The sequence below is a fragment of the Zea mays genome, chromosome 3 (genome assembly GCF_902167145.1).
Source record: "Zea mays cultivar B73 chromosome 3, Zm-B73-REFERENCE-NAM-5.0, whole genome shotgun sequence".
NCBI classification, from domain to species: domain Eukaryota; kingdom Viridiplantae; phylum Streptophyta; class Magnoliopsida; order Poales; family Poaceae; genus Zea; species Zea mays.
The window spans coordinates 57,743,272-57,771,118 of NC_050098.1; the positions used below are offsets into that span (position 1 = coordinate 57,743,272).

General features: G+C 45.5%; 1 protein-coding gene and 1 long non-coding RNA gene across 20 annotated transcripts; one reads left to right on the forward strand and one right to left on the reverse strand.

Moving 5' to 3' along the window:
• The first annotated feature begins 2,213 nt into the window (after positions 1-2,213).
• Positions 2,214-2,494, forward strand: LOC103650119 (uncharacterized). The gene is made up of 2 exons (XR_563922.2): positions 2,214-2,352; positions 2,436-2,494. It is a non-coding gene; the product is annotated as an uncharacterized lncRNA (long non-coding RNA).
• A 2,818-nt stretch (positions 2,495-5,312) lies between these two features.
• Positions 5,313-27,191, reverse strand: LOC100284054 (pre-mRNA-splicing factor SF2). Of its 19 annotated transcripts, none has more exons than XR_004856943.1 (15): positions 26,998-27,191; positions 26,016-26,108; positions 14,142-14,207; positions 13,853-13,927; positions 13,656-13,761; positions 13,529-13,575; positions 13,408-13,465; positions 13,161-13,210; positions 8,605-8,661; positions 8,412-8,500; positions 8,304-8,339; positions 6,581-6,736; positions 6,037-6,070; positions 5,897-5,945; positions 5,348-5,817 (listed from the first exon to the last, which is right to left on the reverse strand). XR_004856943.1 is itself a non-coding variant. In XM_023301894.2 (14 exons), exons 2-14 carry the CDS (start codon positions 26,100-26,102, stop codon positions 5,803-5,805), a joined length of 783 nt encoding a protein of 260 aa, XP_023157662.1. In that variant the 5' UTR covers positions 26,103-26,108; positions 27,072-27,188; the 3' UTR covers positions 5,313-5,802. The 19 variants fall into 19 exon arrangements, 5 of the variants coding, with proteins under 5 accessions (XP_023157662.1, XP_023157663.1, XP_023157665.1 ...); XR_004856941.1 differs by having other exon boundaries at positions 5,897-5,959; XR_004856942.1 differs by having other exon boundaries at positions 5,897-5,959; positions 6,488-6,736.
• Between the last annotated feature and the right edge of the window lie 656 nt (positions 27,192-27,847).

Sequence of the window (27,847 nt, forward strand, 5' to 3'; positions counted from 1 at the left end):
ATTGCTTGAGAGTCTCTAAATTTGTGGATGGCCTCAATAAGTTTGTATTACTCGCTCTTTGAGCTATGAGAAAAGATTTCCTTGACCATTGTGGTCGGCTTGAGGAGGATTTGGGTTGAAAGAGACCTGTCCCTTTGTGGGCGTCTCAATGAGGAGTAGGACACCTTTGTGGTGTGACCAAACCTCAAGTTAAATTGTGTGTTCTTGTGTTCTTGTTGTAAAATCATCAACCTCAAAGATAGAAGGTCCATTCACGTCGAACATCTTTAGTCAAAGCGATTAAGATAAACTAATCATCGCAAACCTTCTACGTTAATTAAAAGGATCAAGATACCCAAGAGGGAATGATTTCTAAAATTTTTGTTTAAATTCAATCCTAAATTAAATCCCAACTTTACCCGAGCGCCTAATGTGTGACAAAGAGCATTATAAACTAGTTTCCAACTCTATACTAACATGGAAATTCTAAAAAGGTGAATACTTAAAAAATTGATCATATATAAAAACTTGTAGTAAAGCGAGGGTTAGACTCTTCAGTATTTTGCTGAGATCTCAGAGAGTTGGGACTCCCCACTAATCCATGTTAGAACACTGCGCATGGGTGTCACTCTCCCTTGATCTATGCAAGGACCAAGTGCTCTCTATGAGTTTGTTCTTCATCGCTCCAGCGCGGTGAACCACTCACAACCATGTACAATTCTGAATCGAGTTACCTACAAACTCTCCAGGTGATCATCACACTCACAATTGCCACCGAATGATCTATGTGATGCTGATCACCAAGTCCAAGAGTAATAAGCACATCTCTCACTTGACTCTGCCAAGCTCATAGGGACCCATGCGTGCACACTACTATATCATGCGCAATAAAGTCGTTACAAGTGAATTTGAGCTCTCAAGTCCCTCATTAGACAGAAGCATTCTCACACTCCAAATGGAATGCTTCAACTATTAAAATGAGCAACATCACTACTATGGGTTAGTCGGTAGAGTATTTATAACGACTATCTGTTACATTAAATCTAGTCAAAACTCATGACCTTTGGACCATCCAATGTTCAACCATAGGATTAGTTCGTGTGGTCCAACAGGTCCAACAAGACACAACGATGATTATGCACTTCCTATGTTAGAACTAATCGTTTGAGTTATTGTTACAAGTGTATTGTCCGGCACACCATTGTACCATTCCAACGCTTACAAAACCTTCTCTGATCAATAATAGAGAGCATCGAATCATAACACTGCCATTGTTCATGGGGTTCGACAATCCTATAGAAAGAACTCTAGCTTCAATAGTTATGTCATATGGCTCGACGCTAACCATCGAATCAGCTTCATGCACTCCGAAACTCTGTGGTCCATTTACGCAAACCATCATGCTAATTCCAATGGGTCTGGACCTCTACCATTTACAAGGTCCAGCGACGCTATGCTATTCATAGGGTCTGACAATTAGGCTAACTCAAATATACATGAAGATGTCATACCGTCACCATTGATGCAACAACCCTAAAACATCAGGGTCTGATGCCTTAAAACTCTTCGAATGTATCTAATTCTAGAACCTTATATAGGTTTTCATCCAAACTTGTTTTAGGCCTCATCTAAGCTATATAGGGGGTGTTTGGGATGGTTCAAAGTTCCAGCTCCAGTGTGGAGCTGTAGATTATAATATTAATTTAAATAATTTTAAAAATATTTTTATTCTGAATCATAAACAAAATGACTTATCTAAATGTCTTCTAAGAGCATCTCCAACAATATCTTAAACTGGTGTCTTAAATTGAAAATGATGGTCTACGTACGAAAAACTACTCCAATAGTGCCTCATTTCATAAAATTTGGCTAAACAATTATAGAACACACTCTAAGTGCCTCAAATGTACTACATCGTAGTATGCTACCCTATAATCTAGATTTGAAGCTTTACTATAGGAGCGAGATGTTTTGTTGGTACCCTAAATTTTATAAAATATACTTATTTTTAAATTATAGGATATTTTTATAGGTCCCGTTATTAGAAATGCTCTAAAGACTTATAACTCTAGCTTCACGATTTTCTGAAGCACCTAATACCTACTACACCAACTCTACTAAATATCTTGCTTCTATTGTCATTCTTAATGTATGTTATCATCAGTGCATTTTTAAACAGTTCTCTTAAGATGTGAACATGCCTATATCTTCATGCCCCTTTGTTAGACTGAAGAATTTCTGGCAACAGCTGATGAATCTAATGAAGAGCCTGTTTCAAAACATTCGCCCAAGTCTGGAGAAATTCTCTGCAAACACAAGGGTAAAGGTTTTGAGCATTTTGCTCATGGACTTTGTGAAAAATGCTACAATAAGGTAGTTCTCATCTACAATGCACACAACACATTGACTTGCAGACTAGACTACATTTGCTTTTGACAATTCGTCTGATTGCCCAGTTCACTAAACTGTCGGGTGGACTAGAAGGTGGTTCTGACCCTCCAGCATTCCAACGAGCTGAAAAGAAAAGACTTGAAGCTGCTAAAAGGGCTGAAGAAGCTGCAGCAGCTAAGGAGGCAGCGCTGGAAGAATGTCTTTGCGACGCACAAAATTCTGAGGTTGAGAGTGCCATGACTCCTAGAAAGGTACTGTACAGATTGGCATGCCTCAAGTTCTTTATTTTTCTCTTTTGGGTGGTTGTAGTGGGTGTTTTTTTGAGGGGGGTCACTCCCGCTGCAAAGTAACAGTACCTTACAATCTGTGTGAATTTATGGGAACTTATCCTTATTTTATAAGTCTATACGAAAACTAAATTTAGTTGACAATGAAACTGGCTATTAAACGCAGTTAATAGCCAGTTTGGTTTCCTGATGATTGATGCACGCCTGCTTGGTGGAGGCGGGAATGGTGATCGATGATTCGTTGGGTGGGTGGGGGGACTGGCTGACAGCTGACTGTGTATTGTGGTTTGGATGGCAGGTTTAGCGTCAGTAATAGCTAGGATTAGGGTTCAGGTGATGCTAAGATTTTGGGGCGCCAATTGCAGAACCACTGGATTGATTCATCTTTTAGGGGTTTCCTCGTACTCGGAGTACGAGGGCACCGTTTTAGTTGAATGTTGCTCTGGTGTCTAAGCGCCAGGTAGTCAATTTTGCAGTTTTAGTTGGGGACTGTACGCTGGCATCAGTTTTTACCTTCTGATGGAGTAGCCTAAAGTTAGTGTTTCCCTGTGATGGAGTAGTCTCTTTTTATGCTCTGATTCGTGGTCCTCCGAACTCTCTGGAATTTTTTGTGCGAATATCACAGATGTTGTGCCACAGAGCACAGAAAATTTTATCATCATGGACATCTCCGCAAACGATCTCAATTGTAGCCATATGAATGATCTATTGAGTTATATACTATATACTGGATTATGACCTAACACCAGAGGAACTTGCAGTGACATGGTATGCAATTCTAAATGTCAGCCAAGTTGAATATTTCCCAGTGGAAAACATCCAAACAAAATTCCTGTGTTAGCAGTAGGGGTTGGACGAAAGCAAGTTACACAACCCAGACACTTTATTTGTCTTAGTGAACTAAGAATGTTCATGACATTACCATTTTCGATATCAATCATGAGCTTATTTTGATTCCATCTATGTGACCTATCTATTTGTACATGAGCATGCATCTGGTACAAATCTGCGTAATTAGAAGAACCCAGTTCATCACAGATACTTTTACACAGGTTAGTTTTTATACTGCAGAGTGCAGATGTATGCATGTGCAGAGTTCTGAATGGTTTTAGCCAATTAGGGTACAAATTTCATAATTAATTTTGAGCGTCGCATTTACTCATAGTTCCAAACGGTTCTGACCTTTGATTGCTTTGCTTTATGATAAGGTGTTGGAGATCAGGAACATTCCCACTGTGCGATGGATCCCATGTGAAGCACAACAAAGCAACCGGTGATAATGTGGGCCCCCTGCTCGTTAAGAAGTAGATGCAGTTTCTTTCGACTTTTGCCCTAGCGTCATGTTGAGCGCTGAGCTGAACACTATCTGTATGTCATGATATATGTTTTTTTAGCCAAGCTAAACTATCACGACGCAACGATCCTTCATTTAGAATAAAGTAAGCTGCTCATGTCAATAAGTCTTAGTTTCATGATTGTAGGGAGCGTTAGTGACAGGTGATACATGCAGTGGGATGTATGAAAATCGGAAAAATATTTTGTTCTCTGTGTTGAACAATCAAGTCATGAGCTTATGATCTGCTAATGTCCTTCAGTTATACTAGGTAGGTGCCCGTGCGATGCCAAGGAACATAAATCTTGATTTGTATATCAGCTATGCTTCCTGTGAAGCAAGGAAGCGAACGCCATCTAGCCTTTTGTATTAGTGCATTATGTTCAGTTCTTACTTGATCATCCCGTGTTCTCGTGTGTGCCATGGCCGAGTGGCAAGCTCAACACTGGTATTGTTGTCTTGTCTCAAATGAAGTCCGCTTCCACAAGTTAATCAGAAATCTTCATGGGTGATAGCTGTGTCAGATTCTTCCGCGCATAGGGCAAGTAATGCAAGTGATAGCTGTGTCAGTTTACCCCCATTTTCTTGGGCATCACTTGTCTCAAATGAAGTCCATTGGAGGTTCGCAATTTATGTTCCGTGGCATCGCACGGGCACCTACCTATTAGAGATGAAGACAAGTACACACCACACTAAAATCATTATTATCAGAGTTAACTAGATCAAATTTACCGGTTCGTACCTTCTTTATTAGAAAGATCTTTATAATACGATTTATAGTACGATATAGAAAACATTAGACTTAACTAGGTCACTAGTGCATGCCCTCTCTATTCCCTCTTTGGCTACGTTTGGATATTTAGTCTTCAGTTATGTTTAGATATTCTATTATTCATCTCAATACATATCTAATATTCACCTCAATACGCATATATTAGAGGAGATTGATCCCACATGAAATTGGATATTTAGTCTTTAGTTATGTTTAGATATTCTACTATTCACCCCAATACGCATATATTGGAGGAGATTGATCCCACAATTCATGTGTATTGGGTCTATTCTCTCTTTAGCTACGTTTGGATATTCTAGTCTTTGGTTATATTTAGATATTCTAGTATGTATTGAAGGAGATTGAGCCATCCATGTGTATTGAGGTAAATACTAAGGTACCCAAACAAACGCTTTGTAGTATCCCTCTTTATGTTATGGTTAAAAGAGAAATGTTTCCCAACTCCAAACGACAATCCGTCTTCCGTCCTTTAAAATCCTCTCAAAATCAAAACGTGGTCTATAATAAACAAAAAAAATCCATAATTAGAGGCATAAAAACCATACGTTGTCTAAGCAATCTCCATTATTGTGTGACTAGCTTTAATTACCTCTACAAAATATACTTTGATCACAGCAATAAGCTTATGTTGTCATTAATCACGAAACCAAGGAAAGGCCTAAATGAAACCAAACAGATGCATATATGCATCCAGATTTACATTCGACCAACCGAATATAGACGCATACGGCATACCCCAACTACATCTAGGTTTTACTATGGGTACAATGATAAAAAACCAGAGTTCCTGAAGCCAAGAACATGAGGACAAACGAACGAGTACACAAGTAGACTACGCATAAGTCTCTCTTTAGCAAGATAATGTTAATTAAATGCTCCGTCTAAATAAGAGGAAACCTCTTAAATGTGAGGGAGCAGTGGCAACAGCATAATCACTCGGACCATTGTGATGGCACGGCATACTCTCAAGTTCCTTTCTTCTCCCTGGGGCTGCTCACTGCTTCAAGGGCTCTCAAAGTTCAATCGGATCTCACCTGACAGCAAGAAAATACTAAATAAGAATGAAAGTTCCTAGCAACATAATAAATGGTTGTTTTGGAAGCTTGCAATTACAGGAGACCGAGAACGGGATGCGCTTCTGCTCCTAGGGCTTGTCGCATATCTTGCATGAGAAGGCTGCAAATGAGTTAAATCAATTGCATAGAACAAGACGATTATGACAAGCTCGGTTGAAATGAGCGTGGGATACTTACAGAAGAAATTGGGGATCGAGATCTTGATAGCGATCTGCAGAAGGTACAAGAAACAAATTCCATTACTTAATGATGTGTTAGTAGCACTCTAATATCTGATATAAAATTGTGATAAAAATTAAACTGGCAACTCGAGATGTGAATAAAGAGGCAACATTCCACGGCATATGAATGAACTGAAACAGGAGCGAAGCTGCAATGTAAGGACACATTTTGGTGTTTATGGTAATACTCTCAGAAAAATAATATAGATTTTCAGCCTATCAGGTAATTAGCTCATAACTGGAATACAAATAAGCAAACAAAGCAATGTGTATACTGAATTTTGTTGTAATGTCAACTTCGGCTAGTGTGAACCTTGACAAGGAAATGGCTAAAGAGAGCCAAAATGCAAAAGGCGCCATAGAAATTTTTACTAAGGTGGCAGCATTAGTTAAACAAAAACACAAACCTATAAATTACTGTCCATCTATATGGGGTCATTGAACTTAATAGTAGACATTTGTTTTAATAACACCACAAGCTTTACTTCACATTTTCTTACTGTCAGCCTATCTTGCTCCTAGGACTGATTGTAGCCCACTTGTCATACATGCATCACAATCCATCTCTACTATCCGAAGTCCCAAACCATCCACTCCGATTCTCAAAACATCCAGTATTATATCAATGCAGCCCCCAGATCGCCGCATGGCCAAATCTAGGAAAAACAAAAGCAAACCTTGAACAATGGAGGTTAGCCAACAAGCTCGGTATGTTTAATCATTGAACCACAGAGCAAATTTATGTCATACTATTTTAAAGAGAAATCAGTACAACACAAAAAGTTATACTAATTTAAAGAGATATCAATACATCAAAAAAATAACATAACACAGATGATTTTAGTAGGTGTTCCAAAGTATATCAAGTTAAAATTCTGGCACCTTACTTTGTTTTTCCTCTTGCTTTAACAAAAAACAGAAAAAAATCTTTTGAAATATATTGTTATTATCATTAAAATCTGGGGTGAATTTTATCTGTAGTCTTTTTCTACGTTTAAAATATAAAACACGAAAATATGTTGTTACAACTCAGAAAAAAGAGCTCTAGGCTAATGCATGGTTATCATGGCGCCACGGTCTCGCCAGCCGGTCACCTAGACGCCTAGGTTCTAGACAACCGCCTAGGTGCTGCCAAGACGCCCTTTTCTCCAGCAGCAAAAATGCAACATATAGTCATATATCACATGATATATGAAAAACTAGCAAATAAATATAAATCCAGCAAGTAGCAAGCATCCATGGTCGAGCTCAGGCGGCACGACGCACGAGCAACGCTGGTGTAGGCGACTTGTGGGCGGTGCACTGTGTAGGCCACGCGGGCGCGCGGCACAGGCACGCGGCAGGCAGCCGGCGTGAGCGATCTAGCGGCTCTAACGGTGGTGGCAGCAGAGGAAAGAAGAGGAAACTGGGCGTATAGTGCACAAGGCAGACCCATTAAAGCCTAGTTCAACAGCTAGGTGGGCTTCTAGGAGATGTCTTACCATCGCCTAACTGGGTTCAGGCGAGGCGACGAGGCATGGCATCCACTGCCGACCGCTTGGATGCCTAGTCAGCGCCTACGCGCTGCCATGATAACTATGGGTTAATGTTGTATGAAGTTGATAAATAAGAAGGGGACTGAAGCTTTTCCATGAGGAAAAAGAAACAGAGGGGTTTTGGCATGCTATGTAGACGACTGATACGACAGGAAAAGGCGACAAAACTATTGTTTTGAAAGAAGGAAAGTTCTGGTAACACCTCTTTATATACCCTCTCAATTTGGCAAGCTTCTGATGGATCTAATACTCCCTGCTACGACATTGAAAGATTTATCTAGAAGTTTGTGAGCCAAACCTTCAGCATGTTCTATAAGGTTAGGGTAGAGCACACACTTAAAAACTTAAGCTGTATTTGTAGAAGTTTGTATAAGGCAGTCTCAGCTCTGGAAAGGCATTTCGTTGTTTGACGAAAGTGTATCAGATAGTAGGAAATAATTAAGTTAATGTGCAATCTCCTATCAGTTGTTACATCCACCATGGCCCTGCTTTAAGCTTGTATACAAAATGATGACATGTCATATTCAAATATTTTTAGCGCCATAGGTGTAGTGCAGAATACATCAATGATGATTCACAACAAGATCTGATTGCTTTCACCATTTATTTGACAATCGGGTTCCTTCGAACAATATTAGCACTCTCAGTTTCACAAATGTACATTTCTAAATGACATAGATTCACATACCTTTCATCCACAGATGAGGGTGACTGAGAAACAGATCTAAATAACAACAAAAAAGAATTAGTGCTGCCATCTGACTTGGATATCAAATTTGTCAGCATGTATACATACTTTGGACTCCTGCTCCTGCTGTAGCTGGGGCTTCTAGAGTACGAGTGGCTACGGCTTCTGCTTCGTGATCTAGCATCATACTCCCTCACCTATAATAGAATAAGAATCAAAATAATTCATAATCAAATAGACATGATGCAAAGCATTGTAACAATTTCCAAAACTAAACTGGGGCAAACATGAGAATACATACCCTGATATATGCTCTTGAAAATGCATTCCTGAACTGTGAGTCATCAAGCTTCCTAATCTACAGGATGACAAGAGGAAAATGCATGATTAAAATCATGACACATGAGGAACAGTGCAAGCACTGCGTCGTAGCTCGCGCCGCTCAGATTCGGTGAGTGAAGACTCGCTTGTTCGAGCAGTACGGCTGAAAGCGGGATACAACCTGGACGACCAGCCGACTAAAGGTAACAATGTTTCCTTTATTAGTTTACCCGATAATTATATTCTTGATTCTTTTAAAAATATTGGCATTTTAGCGGATTCTAATCCTAGTTTAGTTGCTTCCTCTATTGGTCAGTTGAAAAAATTAGAGATTAATAGAGTTCAGGATCAGCTAGTGGGTAAGAACAAGGCTGAATTATCTGATTTTATGGGGAAGGGAGTAGTAGAGGACGAAGAGTTTGATCATTTCATTTTAAATCATTTGTGTGGGGATATTATGAATGAAGAGACGGATGGCACTGATGGGCTGATTAAGTCAGTCTGTACAAAACCATCTAGTCAGGGTTCGTTGTGTTCTAACAAAAAAGGTCGAGCTTGATTATTAATTAATTGTTTACCAATGAAAGGAATCTTTTGGAACAGCAATGGGTTCAAGGATTTGAAAAAGCTTAGATACGTTTCGGATCTGACCAAAGAACACGGTCTCAATTTTATTGCCCTCTCTGAAACAGGCCGCAAATCCTTCCCAGATCATCTACTAAGGAATTTGTGTGCTGGGAAAAAATTTATCTGGCATTGCAAAGAACCTCATGGTAGATCTGGGGGGATGTTGTTGGGAATTGACGCTGATGTCTTTGATGTTGGTGCCATCACGGAAGGGGATTTCTTTATTAAGTTTAATTTGCATGATAAGGCAGATGGTTTTAAATGGGCTCTTGTCTCGGTGTATGGCCCTGCCCAGGACTGCTTCAAACAAGAATTCCTTTCTGAGCTAGTCCGTTTGAGCAATACAGAAACGTTACCTATTCTCATTGGGGGAGACTTTAATATTTTATGATCTCCATCTGAGAAAAATAATGATAGATTTGATCATCGTTGGCCGTTCCTATTCAATGCGGTAATTGATGGTCTTGATCTAAGAGAATTGCAGATGTCGGGGCGAAGGTACACCTGGGCTAATACTAGGGATATTCCGACTTATGAGAAGTTGGATCGGATTTTGCTAGCTACAGAATGGGAGGGAAAATACCCTAGAGCTTCGGTACATGCCTTGTCGAGAAATATATCCGATCATACTCCTCTGTTTCTTAGTACAGGTGTTGTAACCGCCCAAACAATTCCTCCGTTCAAGTTAGAACTAGGCTGGTTTCTGAGGGATGGTTTTGTGGATATGGTAAAAGATATTTGGGTAAATGAGACAAGAGGTTCTACTCCTTTGGAGAAATGGCAAGCCAGGATAAAGAAGGTACGCCAACACTTAAGGGGTTGGGCAATGCACACTTCGGGGTTGTTGAAAAAGGAAAAAAGGAGATCATCGCTAAGCTTGATGATTTAGATAAGAGAGCTGAAATAGTTCTGTTGAGTACTGCGGAGTTGGATCTGCGCAACTACTTACAGAACAGGCTTGCTCAGCTACTCCGGGAGGAGGAAATAAAGTGGTATCAAAGAGCGAAGGTCAAGGAGCTCCTGGAGGGGGATAGTAATACTAAATATTTTCAGATGATAGCCAATGGAAAATTCAGGAAGAATCGAATCTTCCAGATGACGGATGGAGCTCGTATGTTATACGACGAGGGAGAATTAAAAAGTCATATAACTGGTTATTATAAAAATCTCTTTGGCCCCCCAGAAAGCACGTCTTTTACTCTGGATGAGGATCTTAGAGATGATATAATACAAGTTACTCAAGTTGAGAACGAGAAGCTCACCCAGCCATTTTCTGAAGATGAAGTAAAAGCGGTGGTTTTTAGTATGGAACATAACAAGGCTCCAGGTCCTGATGGATTCCCGGCGGAATTTTATCAAATCTGTTGGGATGTTATTAAAGATGATCTTATGGCTTTGTTTCGTGAGTTACACACAGGGAATCTCCCTTTGTATAGTCTTAACTTTGGGACTATTATTTTGCTTCCTAAGACTCGGGAGGCAATCTCGGTTCAACAATACCGACCAATTTGTCTCCTAAATGTCAGTTTCAAAATCTTCACAAAGGTTGCGACTAAGAGGATCACGGAGGTTGCGCAGAATGTAATCAGTCCCCTGCAGACTGCGTTCCTGCCAGGAAGAAATATCATGGAGGGGGTGGTGGTCTTACATGAGACTATTCATGAGCTACATACGAAGAAAAGGGATGGGGTCATTTTCAAAATCGACTTCGAGAAAGCTTATGATAAGGTGAAGTGGAGCTTTGTTCAACAATCCCTTCGTATGAAAGGTTTTTCAAGTACCTGGTGTAGTTGGATCGAGTCTTTCATGAAGGGGGGCCATGTTGCGGTTAGAGTTAATGATCGCATGGGTCCTTTTTTCCAGACCCAAAGAGGGGTGAGGCAGGGCGATCCGCTGTCTCCTATCCTCTTTAACTTGGTAGTGGACATGCTTGCTACCCTGATTAATAGAGCAAAGGAAAATGGCCAGATCAAGGGCTTGGTGCCGCATTTGGTAGATGGGGGGTTATCCATTCTGCAATACGCCGATGATACAATTTTGTTTATGGATCACGATCTGGAAAAGGCAACGAATATGAAGCTCATATTATGTGCCTTTGAGCAGTTATCTGGTCTTAAAATAAACTTTCACAAGAGTGAGGTATTCTGTTATGGGAAGGCAAAAGAGGATGAAGGGAGGTACACACGGCTGTTTGGTTGCAGTTCTGGTGGGCTGCCCTTCAGATATCTTGGGATTCCTATGCACCACCGTAGGTTGACAATTGGTGAGTGGAAAACAGTGGAGGCCGAATTCGAGAAAAAGCTCAGTAGTTGGAAAGGAAAACTTATGTCAGTAGGAGGGCGGCTCGTATTAATTAATTCTGTGTTGACCAGTCTAGCGATGTTTATGATGTCTTTCTTTGAGGTACCAAAAGGTGTGCTGGAGAAGATAGATTATTTCAGATCGCGTTTTTTCTGGCAAGGGGAGGGCCATAAGAAAAAATATAGGCTGGCCAAATGGGATGTAATTTGTCAACCTAAGGAGGTTGGCGGGCTAGGCATTTTGAATTTAGAGGTTCATAATAAATGCCTCTTAAACAAATGGTTGTATAAACTTCTCAATGAAGAAGGAATGTGGCAATCATTATTGAGACGTAAATATCTGGCCAATCGAACCTTATCCCAGGCGCAGCGCAGGGCCACTGATTCACACTTCTGGAGTGGTCTTATGAAAGTTAAGGACACATTCATTAGTAAAGGAACCTTTGTGATTCATGATGGGTCCCAGGTGCGTTTCTGGGAGGATGATTGGCTCGGGTCGGGAACGTTAAAACTCTGTTTTCCGTCTCTTTATAACCTAGCGAGGAAGAACTCAACAGTTGCCTGTGTGTTCTCCACGGTGCCCTTAAATATTTCCTTTCGGAGGGGTTTGGCTCAACAGTTGAGGGTCCAATGGTTTCAATTGGTCTCACTTGTTGCGCATACCGAATTGAATTCAAACAGGGACTTGTTCAGATGGAACTTGACCGCCAACGGGATGTTTACGGTTAAGTCTCTGTATCTGGCATCTCTTAACAATGGGATGGGGGTGGATAATAAGGACCTTTGGAAACTTAGGCTTCCTCTGAAAATTAAGATTTTTATGTGGTACCTCAAAAGAGGGGTAACATTAACAAAGGATAACTTGGCTAGGAGGCATTGGAATGGTAATAAGATATGTTGCTTTTGTAGTAGACCGGAGACAATAAAGCACCTGTTTTTCAGTTGTTTGTATGCGTCATTCATTTGGCGGTTGATTCAGATAAGCACGGGGTTGAGACCTCCTCGGGATGTTAATGATTTGTTTGGGGTTTGGGCGAGCGGGAGGCTTCCCAGAGTGCGAAACTTACTATTAACCGTTGCATCGGCAATTTGTTGGGCTATTTGGTTAAGTAGAAATGATGTGGTGTTCAATAATTCATCTCCTAAATCATGTGTGCAGGTAGCCTTCAGAGCAACATATTGGTGCCGCTTCTGGTCTCAGGTTCAGCCTAGAAGGGAGGACCAAGAGTTAATAAAGTCTTCATGTCGTAATGTGGAGAGGGTGCTACTACAGTTCTTTAGCAATTTTGGATGGGGGTATGCGTTGCGTTTAACTATGTAGTAGCTGTGGTTCGGTAGCTGAAGTTCTTCAATTTGGCTAGTTGGGGTTCTCTGATGTGGTCATAGGAGGAGTTTTGGCAATATGCCTCCGTCCCTTGTAATAAATGGCCGTAACCTCATTTGAGGCCAAGGTCGGATGATTTTTCCATTATCTAAAAAATGAAACAGGAAAGAACATATAAAAATTAGAGAACTCTCTTCAACAATAAAACAGATCGTCTGAACAGATGAGAAAAAATGGTTTTAAGTGCACATTAGAAGCAATGAATAAACGGCATTCTAAACCCACCGCGTATTTCATATCGTCATAATTTGTATAATCCACAATTCCAATAGTTTCTGCAGCACAAGAAAAAAGGAGCAAATATCATTAATATGTAGAAATTCATAATAAAGCCCGAATATTTCATCATACTTCAAAGGGGCAGTGAAGCAATAAGTTAGGAAACAATGATTACAAAATTGGGGATTATGTTTAACACCATATGCTGTAATGAAATAGCAATAAACGTGTCCAGGGGTTCTTAACAACTAACCTCCAGCCTCACGGTATACATCAGAGAAACAGACATCACCAGCGCGCCGCATGTGGTCCTGAAATGTAGTAATGAGTTCTTTCCAGCAGGTCCTGGAATAAGTGAATTATAAAGAAATTACCTTCAGATCTTGCCACGATGCCGATGAGGGTAAACCAGTGACCATAACTGCATGATTCAATAAATGAAACTTGAGAGTCTGTGTAAGGAGCTAAAAGTAAACTTTCTCATATGACAGAAGTACCAACCACGGAAATCAGAGCGCCTAGAAACACCTCCACGGCATGCACTGCTATAGCTGCTTGAACGATCATAAGAATAAGACTGGCCTCTGCCACCATGAGCTAATTCAACCTGAGTAGAATGCATTTTCAGCAAATGCAAGAAAACACAAATCAATCCTCTCTTCTAGGAGAACCATTAAATGAAAGCTTGATATACATACCCTCAACCTGTAGCCATCAAAGTTATACCCATCACGGCCATAAATTGCATCATCAGCATCACGTGGATCCTCAAACTATAAAAGCATCATTTTTTTGTTAGCACCAAATGTTTGGTGACATCAAAAGAAATTAATTATATCAGTCAGTTTGATTTGAAAGGTTAAAGCATGCTGAAAAATATATTTTAAAACTGAACACAGTAATGGAGCAGTTGCATGTATTTAAAAGCAGGCCCCATAAAAGAATGTATCGTTCTTACAGATTCAGACAATAGCAAAATAGCCTCACCTCAACGAATGCGTATCCAGGAGGTCTCGGAGGTATTTTCAAGTCAATATCCAAAATACGGCCATACTGCACAATCATACATCGAAGGAAAAAAAATTAAGGCATTGTCATACGGTTCAATGAAAGTATAGGTGAAGCAGAGACAAAATAAAAGGTATCGAGCATCATTGCAAAACAGATAATATTATTTACTTCAGGCAGAGAGAAGTATAGAGTTTCTTTAGTTGACATAACTCAATAAAAAACATGTATTAAACTCAAACAGTAAATCTTGGGATCCCCCTCAACCAAAATGCTGATAATATACTACTCCCTCTGATAGTCCATTTGGACACTGGCACAAGATTAAGGTAAGGAATACAATGACCCTACTGCCACCAATTGTTGCTAAGTTAAGGTAGAATGGTAGATAACAAGTTCACTGAATTGATTAGAGCGCCTTTAAGCAAGTATAGACATGGAATGGAAGAATGAAGATAAAAGATGTCACAAAGTTGTGATGGACTTATATTTGGTGGATCTAAGACCATCTCCAAAAGACTTCCAAAAAATCACCCCAAAATGTTAGACTGTGTGTGTGGGCCAGCACCACTGTTGGGATGCCGACCCATTAGGGTTTGGGTCATGTGAGTCTATATATTGTACCCCATCTCCTATGCAATACACCAAGCACTACAGTCTCTTACATGGCATCAGGGTTAGGTTTCCCTCCCCAACCGCCGGCCAGCCTCTGCCCCTAGGTCCAGCCCCACCCCAGCCGCTGCCGGCCCTCTGGCATGGCCGACGGGCGTCCTCCTTCCCTAAACCCTTTAGTCAGATCGTTGTCTTCATGGTTGGATCCGTCGTTGTCGTGGCTTTCCCGACCGGATCCGCCGATACCCCTTCTTTTCTGCCATGGGCACGGCCACCCTGACTGGCGCAGAAGCGTGCACTATTGCCGGCCTCCCTGGCGAGGCTCCTCGACGACCGGTCGCGGATCGAAGCAAGAAGGCCCTGAGGTTGTTGCTGTCCTTTTGTGTCGTCCTGTCGATCGTTGACGCTCGAACGTCGACCCCTCCCAAAGAACAGGCTACTGCTGCGTTTCTCCCGACCACAGCCACTTCGACTTCGGCTACCTCGACATCTTGGGGCTATCGTCTTCTTGGAGTACACATCGGTCTCTACTCCAGCCGCAACATTCGTACCCTCACGACGCTGCGACTGCGGGGGAATTTCAACCCTTCGGCTTCTACTCCAGTCTCATCGTGTGTGGTGCCCCCGTTGCAACTGCGGGGGATGTTAGACTGTGTGTGTGGGTCGGCACCACTGTTGGGCTGCCGGCCCATTAGGGTTAGGGTCATGTGAGTCTATATATTGGACCCCATCTCCTATAATACACCAAGGACTACAGTCTCTTACACAAAACATGGTTTTTGGGAACATCATCAACATCAACATAGCCTTTTAGTCCCAAGCAAGTTGGGGTAGGCTAAAGTTGAAACCCAACAAGAAGTCACCAAAAAGAGAAAGAGAGAGAAAGGGGAGAGAAAAAAGCTTTTGAGAGCACTAAAAGAGAAAAGGCCTAGTCACGGTTCGGGCACATGGATAGCTTTTTTTCAAGCACTTCTATCCAAACACAACTCCATTAGGATATACCATTCCTTCAAGTTCCTTTTGATTGCCTCCTCCCATGTCAAGTTTGACCGCCCTCTACCTCTCTTCACATTATTGTCCTGTTTTATAATGGCTCTGTGCACTGGTGTCTCTGGGGGTCTCCGGTGGACATGCCCAAACCATCTCAACCGGTGTTGAATAAGCTTTTCTTCAATTGGCGCCACTCCTAGCCGATCGCGTAAGTCATTGTTTCTCACTCGGTCCAATCTTGTGTGCCCACATATCCAACGCAACATACGCATCTCCGCGACACTTAGTTTTTGGATATGTCGTCTCTTAGTAGGCCAACACTCAACCCCATATAACATAGCAGGCTTAATCGCCGTCCTGTAGAACTTGCCTTTCAACTTCTGTGGCACTCTCTTGTCGCATAGGACACCCGATACTTGACACCATTTCATCCACCCCGCTTTGATCTTACAGCTAACATCTTCATCAATATCACCATCTCTCTGTAGCATCGATCCCAAATAATGAAAGGTGTCCTTCTTTGGTACCAGTCCCATCTCCATCCTCACTAATTGTAGTACCAAAGTCACATCTCATATACTCGGTTTTGGTCCTGCTAATTCTAAATCCTTTTGACTCTAGGGTCTGACGTGATAACTCTAGCTTTCTATTTACTCCTTCTCGGCTTTCATCTACTAGAACTACATTGTCAGCGAAAAGCATACACCAAGGGATATCTCATTGTATATTCCTTGTGACCTCATCTATCACTAGGGCAAATAGATAAGGGCTCAAAGCTGAACCTTGATGTAGTGCTATGTTAATCTGAAAAACATTTGTATCACCACAGTTGTTCGGACGCTAGTCACTGATGGAATAAGTCTTGAGCATCTAGAGGACAGCAGGGGCTTTTTGACTGTCCTCTTGTAGTATCTTATCATCTTAACTGTCCTCTTTAGTCTCTTTAGCATCTAGAGGACAGCAGGAGCTTTTTGACTGTCCTCTTTAGTTTCTTTTAGCTTTTAGCATCTAGAGGACAATCCTGTTGTGTAGTGTGTTGTGTAGTGTGGTAGTGCAGCCTCTAGGGCTATAAATATGTGTCTCCCAACCCTTAGATGAGTATGGCATTTGAGTAATGTGTGAGAAATAAACAAAAATTTGCCCCAACTCGTAGTGTCATCCTCTCGATGAGAGTTAGAGTCCCGCTGCTTACAATTGGTATCAGAACCAAACTATCCTACAGCCTAAACATCTTTTGCTCATCTCCTTCTCACGCCTCTCCCCACACTCAGTCGACAACAAGAGCTCCAACTGTTCCTTCCTCTCCTGCTCGGACGAGCAGCCTTTCGTCTGAGACAGCCTCTTCCACACGCAGCGATCCCTCACTAGCCCACCATGTCCCTACGCTCGGTCACTTCAAGTGCGCGGCGCCAGCAGGAGGCCGAGGTCGCCGCGGCACAAGAACGCGAGCGAGCAGCAGCAGCGGAAGCAGCGACAGCGGCGAGGGCAGCACGGCTGGCGGCGGCGGAACTGGCAGCAGCGAGAGCGGAAGTAGAAGCAGCGGAGGCGACGGATGCTGCACGTGCGGCGGCAACAGAGCTCGAGGCTCTGCGCGGCAGTAGAGCCGGCAGCTCTGCTTCTATCGACGACAACACCGACGAAGAGCTTAGGCTGGCGAGGGAAGCAGCGCGAGAGCAGCCGACACAGTGGGCAGCCGCGCATCCCCATGGGGGCGCACGTGGCGGCAGCCCAGATAGGCGCCGACGCGCCGATGGCGCTCCGGGCGAGGGCGCATGCGGCGGCAGCCCAAACGGGCATAGACACGCCGGCGGTGCTCCTGGCGACGGCGACCGAGTGGACGGAGATCGCGGCCTCTAGGCGACGCGGCTCTCCCTCCCCGGATCGGTACCATGGTCGTCGCATGGCCTAGGCCATTGTCAGGGACATCGGTCCCGGCGGTGGGTGGCCTACCCTCACCAAGACCAACTACGTCGAGTGGGCCGCGGTGATGAGGGTATGGCTCTAGGTTCGCCACATGTGGGAAGCAGTTCGGTATGGCGACGTCGACTACCACGAGGATCGACGGGCGCTGGATGCCCTCATTGCTGCAGTCCCGCTCGAGATGCAGTTTTCGCTTTCCCAGAAGCGGACTGCCAAGGAGGCCTGGGACGCCATCGCTGCGACCCGCATCGGCAGCGATCGTGCCCGCAAGACCACACTACAGGCACTTCGCAAGGAGTGGGAAAACCTAGCCTTCAAGCCAGGTGAGGATGTTGATTACTTTGCTTTCCGCCTCAACACTGTTGCAGAAGATGGTGCAGTTCGGCGACGACGCCTATGATGAGAAGAGAGCTGTTGAGAAGCTCTTCCGTTGCATCCCCGAGAAGTACAAGCAGATTGCTCGCTCGATCGAGTCTCTGCTAGACCTCTCCACGATGACGATCGAAGAGGCGATAGGTCGTCTCAAGGTGGTCGATGGCGACGAACCACAGACTCCCTCTGGGCCTATCATTATCGACGGGAAGCTACATCTCACTCGGGAGCAGTGGGAGGCCTGCCAGGGTGACAAGAAGAAGGGGGAGTCCTCCTCGACACGAGGCCGCAAACGCGGCAAGCCGCGCAAGGCGCGTGGAGGCGCCCAGGCCGGGGCGCGAGGACATGCTGAGGGTGGTGCCCGTGGAGGTGCCCAAGGCGGGGCCGTCGGCAACAAGAAGCCGGCACGAGACAACGGCTGTCACAACTGTGGCAAGCTTGGCCACTGGGCCAGGGACTGTCGACAGCCACGACGTGGCCACACCAACGTCGCACAGGCGGAGGCGGAGCGGGAGGCTCTGCTCCTAGCACATGTAAGCATAGAGCTATCTCCAGCGGCACCGGCCGCAGCGGCACTCCTCCACCTTGATGAGTCGAAAGCACGCGCTTTCCTCGGCGACGGCTCCAGCAAAGATATGATCGAAGGATGTTGCCTCGACACCGGCGCCACTCATCACATGACCGGTCGACGGGAGTTCTTCACCGAGCTTGACTCTAGCGTCCGAGGCTCCGTCAAGTTTGGGGATGCCTCCGGCGTAGAGATCAAGGGCGCCGGCTCAGTCGTCTTCACCGCCACGTCAGGTGAGCACAGGCTGCTCACCGGAGTCTACTACATCCCCGCGTTGAGGAACTCTATCATCAACTTGGGACAGCTGGATGAGAACGGTTCGCACGTGGAGGTCAAGCACGGAGTCATGAGGATCTGGGACCCCTCTCGTCACCTTCTTGCCAAGGTACGCAGGAGTCCAAATCGGCTTTACATCCTCAACGTGAAGGTGGCACAACCTTGTTGTCTTGCTGCTCGTCGGGACGACAGGGCATGGCAGTGGCACGAGCGCTTCGAACATTCTTAACTTCGAGGCCCTGAAGCGGCTCAGTGCCAAGGAGATGGTACGAGGTTTGCCGTGCCTTGACCATGTGGAGCGATTCTGCGATGTCTGTGTGTTGACAAAGCAGAGACGGCTCCCCTTTCCCCAGCAGTCGAGCTTCCGAGCTAAGGAGACGCTCGAGCTCGTGCATGGGGACTTGTGTGGTCCGGTGACACCAGCCACACCAGGAGGACGACGCTATTTCTTGTTGCTCGTCGACGATCTCCCCCGCTACATGTGGGTGATGATCCTTGGTAGCAAGGGAGAGGCTACGAATGCCATCAGGCGTGTGCAGGTCGCTGTGGAGGCGGAGTGCGGCTGCAAGCTGCGCGTACTGCGCACCGACAACGGCGGTTGAGTTCGCGTCGTACTGCGCGGATGAGGGCGTTCAGCGCCACTACTCCGCGTCGTACAGCCCGCAGCAGAACAGTGTCATCGAGCGGCGCAACCAGACGGTTGTGGGGATGGCTCGCGCTCTCCTTAAACAGAGGGGAATGTCGGCTGTCTTCTGGGGAGAGGCGGTGGTGACAGCGGTCTACATCCTCAACCGCTCGCCCACCAAGGCACTCAACGGGATGACACCGTACGAGGCTTGGCATGGGCGCAAGCCAGCGGTCTCTCACCTACGGGTCTTCGGCTGCCTCGCGTTCACCAAGGAGCTTGGCCACATCGGCAAGCTCGACAACAGGAGCACCCCAGGGGTGTTCATTGGCTACGCGGAGGGCTCGAAGGCCTACCGCATCCTTGACCCAGGAACACTGCGTGTGCGCACGACGCGCGACGTAGTGTTCGATGAAGGGCGAGGATGGGCCTGGGACAAGGCGGTGGACGACGGCACGACTCTGACGTATGACGACTTCACCATCGAGTACGTCTACTTTGAGGGAGCCGGGGGAGTAGGCGACCCTTCTTCGAGTAGGCCTACCCTAGCCCCCAAGTCTCCACTGACTCCAACACCACACTCTCCAGTTCTAGCTACAACAAGCTCTTCGCCACCACGCAATCCACCCACGACTCCGGCTCCAGCGAGCTCTCCGTCGCCACGTACTCCAGCACCGACGGTACCCTCCCCGGGAACATCCTCTCCGACGCCAGGTCGTGTCGAACATGACCCAGTGGAGCTCGTGACCCCGCTTTCCCACGACGAAGAGCACGTCGACGCGTGCTACGACGGCGAGTCGTTGCGGTATCGAAAGGTGGAGGGCCTTCTCATCGACCCGTCGGTGCCGGGCCCGGCGTCTCGCATTTTGGCAGGAAAGTTGCATCTTGCATGCGACAATGGCGAGCCTCGGTCTTTCGCGGAGGCCGAGAAACACGCGGCTTGGTGTGCCGCGATGCAGTCGGAGATGGACGCGGTTGAGACGAACTGCACTTGGGAGCTCGCTGAGCTCCCTCATGGTCATCGCGCGATCACCCTTAAATGGGTGTTCAAACTGAAGAGGGATGAAGTCGGTGCCATCGTTAAGCACAAGGCTCGCTTGGTGGCACACGGTTTCTTACAGCAGGAGGGGATCGACTTCGACGATGCTTTCGCCCATGTGGCACGGATGGAATCCATGCAACTCCTCCTTGCGTTGTCAGCCAAGGAGGGTTGGCACGTTCATCACATGGACGTCAAGTCGGCGTTTCTTAACGGCGGCTTAAAGGAGGAGGTCTACGTACAACAGCCGCTAGGTTTTGCGATCCCTGGCAAGGAGGGCAAGGTGTTGCGCCTGCGCAAGGCTCTCTATGGCCTGTGACAGGCACCGAGGGCGTGGAAAGCCAAGCTGGATTCCACGCTCAAAGGAATGGGCTTCACGCCAAGCCCGCACGAGGCGGCCATCTATCGGCGGGGCAATGGAGGAAGTGCCCTGCTGGTGGGTGTCTACGTCGACGACTTGGTGATCACCGGCGCCAAGGATGCAGAGGTGGCAGCGTTCAAGGAAGAGATGAAGGCCACCTTCCAAATGAGTGACCTGGGGCATCTCTCCTACCTAGGGATTGAGGTGCACCAGGGAGACTCCGGGATCACACTTCGCCAGACCGCCTAAGCCAAGCGCATTGTTGAGCTGGCTGGGCTCACCGACTGCAACCCAGCTCTCACTCCGATGGAGAGGCTGAAGCTGAGTTGCGACAGCACGACGGAGGTGGACGCTACACAGTACCGGCGTCTTGTGGGGAGCCTTCGCTACCTCGTCCACACACGGCCTGACTTGGCATACTCCGTCGGCTACGTTAGTCGGTTTCTGCAGCGACCGAAGACGGAGCATGAGCAGGCTGTGAAGAGGATCATCCGCTATGTTGCGGGAACTCTCGACCACGGTCTCTACTACCCGAGGTGCCCTTGGGAGGCACACCTTGTCGGGTACAGCGACAGCGACCACGCTGGTGACATCGACACTAGCAAGAGCACAAGCGGGATCCTCTTCTTCCTCAGCAAGTGCCTCATTAGCTGGCAGTCGATCAAGCAGCAGGTGGTGGTCATGTCCAGCTGCGAGGCTGAGTACATAGCGGCCTCCACTGCTTCGACTCAGGCGCTCTGGGTGGCTCGACTGCTCGGTGATCTCCTCGGGAGAGACACTGGAGCGGTGGAACTCAGGGTGGACAGCCAGTCCGCTCAAGTATTGGCCAAGAACCCCGTGTTCCATGAACGGAGCAAGCACATCCGGGTGAGATACAACTTCATCTGAGACTGCTTGGCAGAAGGGAGCATCAAGGCGCACTACATCAGCACCAAGGATCAGCTTGCATACCTGCTCACCAAGCCCCTTGGGAGGATCAAGTTTCTTGAGCTTTGCTTCAGGTCCGGGATGGCCAAACTTTCCCACAAGACGACGCCCAAGACTTAGGGGGAGAATGATGGAATAAGTCTTGACCATCTAGAGGATAGCATGAGCTTTTTGACTGTCCTCTTTTAGCATCTTAGCATCTTGACTGTCCTCTTTAGTCTCTTTAGCATCTAGAGGACAGCAGGAGCTTTTTGACTGTCCTCTTTAGTCTCTTTTAGCTTTTAGCATCTAGAGGACAATCTTGTTGTGTAGTGTGTTGTGTTGTGTGGTAGTGCAGCCTCTAGGGCTATAAATATGTGTCTCCAACCCTTAGGTGAGTATGGCATTTGAGTAGTGTGTGAGAAATAAACAGAAAATTGCCCCAACTCGTAGTGTCATCCTCTCGATGAGAGTTAGAGTCTCGCTGCTTACGGTCACAACCTTGTCATACATGTCCTTGATGAGCGTAACATACTTTGTTGGGACTTTATGATTATCCAATGCCCACAACATGAGATTCCTAGTTATTTTATCATAAGCCTTTTCCAAGTCGATAAAAACCATGTGCAAGTCCTCCTTCTACTCCTTATACCGCTCCATGACTTGTCTTATTAAGAAAATTGCTTCCATGGTTGACCTTCCAGGCATGAATCCAAATTGGTTCATGGTGATATGTGTCATTCCTCTCAGGCGATGCTTAATAACTCTCTCATAGCTTCATAGTGTGGCTCATGAGCTTAATCCCTCGATATTTGGTACAACTTTGAATATCTCCCTTGTTCTTGAAGATTGTTACTAATGTACTCCTGCTCCACTCATCGGGCATCTTGTTTGATCGAAAAATATGGTTGAACAACTTGGTTAGTCGAACGATAGCAATATCCCCAAGGCATTTCCACACCTCTATTGGAATACCATCTGGGCCCATTGCCTTGCCCCCTTTCATCCTCTTTAAAGCTTCTTTGACCTCTGATTCTTGGGTCCTGTGTACTGTTTTTGAGCCTTGGAAGAGATTATGGAAGACCTGGGCTCCTCCTAAATGCAAGTTCTTCCTTTGGTTGGCTATAAGGAACAAATGTTGGATAGCCGACAGATTACAGTTGAGGGGAATGCCACACCCAGATGTTTGCCCCATGTGTGATCAAGCCCAAGAAACAATTCAGCACCTACTTACTGCGTGCATTTTTGCCCGGCAATTTTGGCACACTAGTCTTGCTGCTATTGGTTTGGGGCACCTCACTCCAACAGCTGATGAGGAGAATTTTGCAGACTGGTGGGGAAAGGCAAGCCTTAGGGTTGTCAAGACGTGACAAAAGGGGCTTAACTCTCTAATCATCCTGGGGGCTTGGGGTCTATGGCTTCAGAGAAACAGAGCAGTGTTCCATGGGGAGGCTCCCTCATTACCCACGATTTTCCGGTGTTTCTCGGATGAATACGTTTGCTGGGTAATAGCAGGAGCTAAGGAGTTTGGGAGCTTGGGCTCAGTTGCTGCCCTGGGCGTGATCGGGTCAAGTTTCAGCAACAATCTGTAATCACTTTCGGGTTTATAAGGGGAGAGTTGCTCAGCAACATCTCCTCTGTTGTAATATGTTTTTTCCTCTCTAATATATAAGATGCGCAGTTCTCCTACGCGTTCTAGAAAAAAATCATCAAAGGAGTCATCCAATTGGGTGTCCATAGTCTTATTCTCACCATTGAAAAGATTGTCAAAATAACTCTGCCACCGTTGTTTGATGTCTTGTCCTTTCACCAAGAGTTGATCCATCTCCATCCTTGATGCATTTAATTTGGTTGAGGTCCCTCGTCTTCGTTTCCCGAATCCTAGTCATCTTAAAGACATCCTTCTCCCCTTCCTTTGTACTTAGTCTTCAATAAAGATCATCATAGGCTCGACCCTTTGCCTCACTCACAGCTTGCCTTGCAGTCTTCTTTGCCACCTTATACATCACTATGTTGATCGCGCTCCTATCATGGAACAAGCTCCTGTAACATTCTTTCTTCTCCTTTATTGCCTTTTGAACGTCCTCGGTCCACCACCAAGTATCCTTAGGTTCACCTCTGCTCCCTTTGGTCACCCAAAACACCTATGACGCCACCTTCCTAATACAAGTTGCCATCTTCATCCGCATGTTGTATGCATTTTCTTCTTCGAACCAAGCGCCCTCCACAAAAACTCTTTCTCTAAAAATTTCGGATGTCTCCCCTTTGAGTTTCCCCACTTCATCCTCGCAATTTTGGCTTGTTTATCCATATGGGTACGGATCCAAAAACGGAAGTCAGCCACCACAAGATTATGTTGGGGCACAACACTCTCCGGGTATCACGTTACAATCCAAACATGCTTGTTTATCTTCTCTCCTTGTGAGAACGAAGTCGATCTGGCTCGAACGATGGCCACTGCTAAGTCACCAAATGAGAATCTCTCTTTCTGAAGAAAGTGTTGGCTATCACTAGGTTGTAGGCTACAGAAAAGTCCAAAATATCCTCTCCTTGATTCCTACTAACATACCCGAAACCTCCATGAGCCAGCTCATAACATGCATTTGTTGAACCTACATGACCATTGAGATCTCCTATGAAAAGCTTCTCATTGGTGGGTATTGCTCTGACCATGCCATCTAAGTCTTCCCAGAACTTCCTCTTCTCGCTCGCACTGAGACCAATCTGAGGGGCATATGCACTTATAATGTTCAAGACTACATCCCCCAAAACTATTTTGATTAGGATAATCCTATCTCCCTGCCTTTTGACGTCCACCACTCCATCCTTAAGGGTCTTATCAATCAGGATACTCCATTTTTGTTTGCCACTGTTCCTGAGTACTAAAATTTGAAACCAGTGTTCTCCACCTCCTTCGCTTTTTGCCCCTTCCATCTTGTCTCATGCACACATAGGATACTAATGTGCCTCCTGCTCGCTACATCGACTAACTCTCTTAGCTTACCTGTAAGGGACCCTACGTTCCAACTACCTACACGGATCCTAGCCGGCTCAACTAGCTTCCTTACCCCTTGCACCCGTTGAGACAGATGCGAAGACCCTTGCCCATTTGTCACTACACCCGGGCGCCGATGTAGCGCGCCACTAAGGAAGCGACGACCCGATCCTTGCTCACTTGACACCGCATCCAGATCACGACACGACGCGCCACCAAGGGGCTGGCTGCCCGGCCCTTTCCCATTTAACACCATACCCGGGTTCCGATATGGCACGTCGCTAAGAGGGTTATGCCCCAACAGTTTTCTATGAGTGGCTAAGTTTTTATAGCTTGCTTGCCACGCCTCACGCAACCCTCCTACTTGTACATGGACTTGGGACCAGGCAATGCTGCACCAACATGGTTTTTGGGAGCAGCCTAAAAATTATTGGGAGTGGATTTTCTTTTAATCTCCAACAGTTCCCCTAAATATATACCAAAAATAATTTAAACTAGGTCAGATCATCTTTAATGCCCGCATCCATTCGAGCATTATGTCATCTTTGACCTAGGTAATCTTTCTCACGTTATTTTTTCCCACTGTGTTGTAGCTGGTAGGTAGTGGAGCATAACTGGGGGACAGGGTGGCAAAGGGGCATCGTAGACAATGAGCCAGTTGACGGTGAATAGCTGGCGTTGGATGGCCGGCAACGTATGGGTCGGCGATGGGACGACGTAGGTAGTGGTGATGGGGTGCCGGAAACAAAAATGGCAATGTAGTGGCGGGAGTACTGGTGATGTGGCAGTAGGAAATAGTATTGGAGGAACCAAAAGTCTCCCTATTAGTAACTACAAATGAGGGGAGTTTTGGGGCTATCAATAAGTTGGGCAGGATTTAGGGAAGCTGTTGAAGGCTAGTTTTTTTGTTTTTCCCAAGAATTTTAAGCTAGGGAAGACTTTAAATAAGATTTTGGAGATGCTCTAAGGGAATGCTAGATAGACTTATGCTAGTTAATATCATAAATAAAAAATGTGAACATTCAGCTCCATACTACATTCTCACATTAATAGGATACTGAAATTGCTGTCTTGCTGAGACAGAAAATGTTACTGACTTGTTAGGAATTAGCATATGCCCTGACCAACCAACACTTGTTTGCAAAATGAAAAATCGAAGAAAGGTACACGTTAAACAATTGCAATCCACCTTGTAGAAGAGATCCTCAACCTCCCTCTCACGGATGTCCCCAGGGAGATTGCCTACATAGATGGTACGGCTGTTGCGCCTGCTCATTGTTTTCTGCAGTTAAACACGGGTAAGTACATCATTGTCTCAAAAATGGGAAAATGCTGGGGCAAACACAACGAAATTTTAGCATGCCAAAGATAGTACGGTCACCAGAATATGGTTCTCCAAGAATGTGTCATTTACCTAAAACCCTACACCAATTTTCTAAGGAGGCAGTCATACAATGGTAATAGCAAGAGACAGAATTTTGTTTGAAATATCCCAGTCGAAAGTCAAAACAACAGCATGGTAATACCAAGACACGGAATTTCATTTAAAATATCCTAGTCGAAAATCGAAACAACAGGAAGAACATGGTGGCCTATGACTATATGCCGAGCATTATTAAAAAAAATGAAGTAGCAGCATCCATGAGACCTTGACCAAGAAAGAATGATGCTTCAACAGAAATTGTAACAAAGAGCACTATGAGTCTATAACATATTCTCTAGTTGCCTTTTATGTGTTAAAAAAAATGTACAAATCTGCACTGTATGTCACCTACTGATACGCGCTTAATCAAACTACACGGGTATTTCAAACATAATAACATGTACCGTATTCAATCATGCATCAAGGCTTCTATGTTTTATGTCATTGCAGCTCCAACTCCAACCTTACATCACACTGACATGGGCCACCGTGGCGAACTTCAACAAAGAGAGCCCCGGAGGAGGTTCGCTTAAACAATTTAGGCAGAATGGCAGCTGCAAATGACGAACAAAAAACCTAAAAGAACCGTGCAAGGGTGGATTGCCAGGGGTCTACTCAACTATCGTCAAACAAAACCGGAACGAACTCAACAGCTACATATAACTATATAAGGAGAGATTGAGTTGAGATCCCACGCAATCAGAGGAAAGGTAGGGACGAGACGACGAGAGGAACAGGCGGCGATTACCATGGAATCAAAATCGGAGCAAACTGGGAAGAAAAGCTAGTGGGGAGTGTGGAGATTAGTCGTGCCGTGCGCACCTCCTGGCGAAAGGGGAGGGGCCTCGACCTCGAGAAGGTTCGGGGTTCGGCAGGCGACGCCGCGTGGTGGAATACTGGAACCTGCGACAGGAGTCCCGTGGTCGTGGTGATATAGCTGGCGATGGGCAAATGTGGGTGCGGGACGCTTCGAGATTCGTGCGGTAGACCGCGACGTTGCAGCCTGCAGGCTGCAGGCGTGCTGTGGCCTCGTGGGCCGCCATGGGTTTCAGCGGCGGTGGTCTGATGGGCCGTTTTTGTTCACCCTTTGCAACAAATAACATCTACTTGACCTATACTAAGGGTCTGTTTGGTTGGGCTGTGGCTGTGGAAAAAGTTGCTGTGGGCTGTGAGCTGTGGAAAAAGCTGCTGTAGGCTGTGTGCTGTTAAAAAGCTAAAAATCGTTTGGTGGAAACCACTAAAAGTCGTTAAAAGTTCTTCGATATATGTTTTCACAGTTCCATCCAAAAGCCACTAAAAGCAGGTCCAGGGGTGCTTTCAGTTTTGCACTACGAGAAAGTCGGCTTTTAGAAAAAGCTGCTTCCTAGATCCAGCCCTTTGGTTGGCTTTTGGCTTTTAGGGGGCAAAAGCCAAAGCCAAAAGCCAAACCAAACACACCCTAAGGCTATCCGCAGTGGAGGTTACCCTATATCACTATTTATAGTCTAGGCATATAGATTCCTTACTATATTACAATCTTTTGCACTTATATCTCTACTAGGTGAGTGTCCGTACGTTGCAACGGAAACATATATCACGATAACTTATAACATTATAAC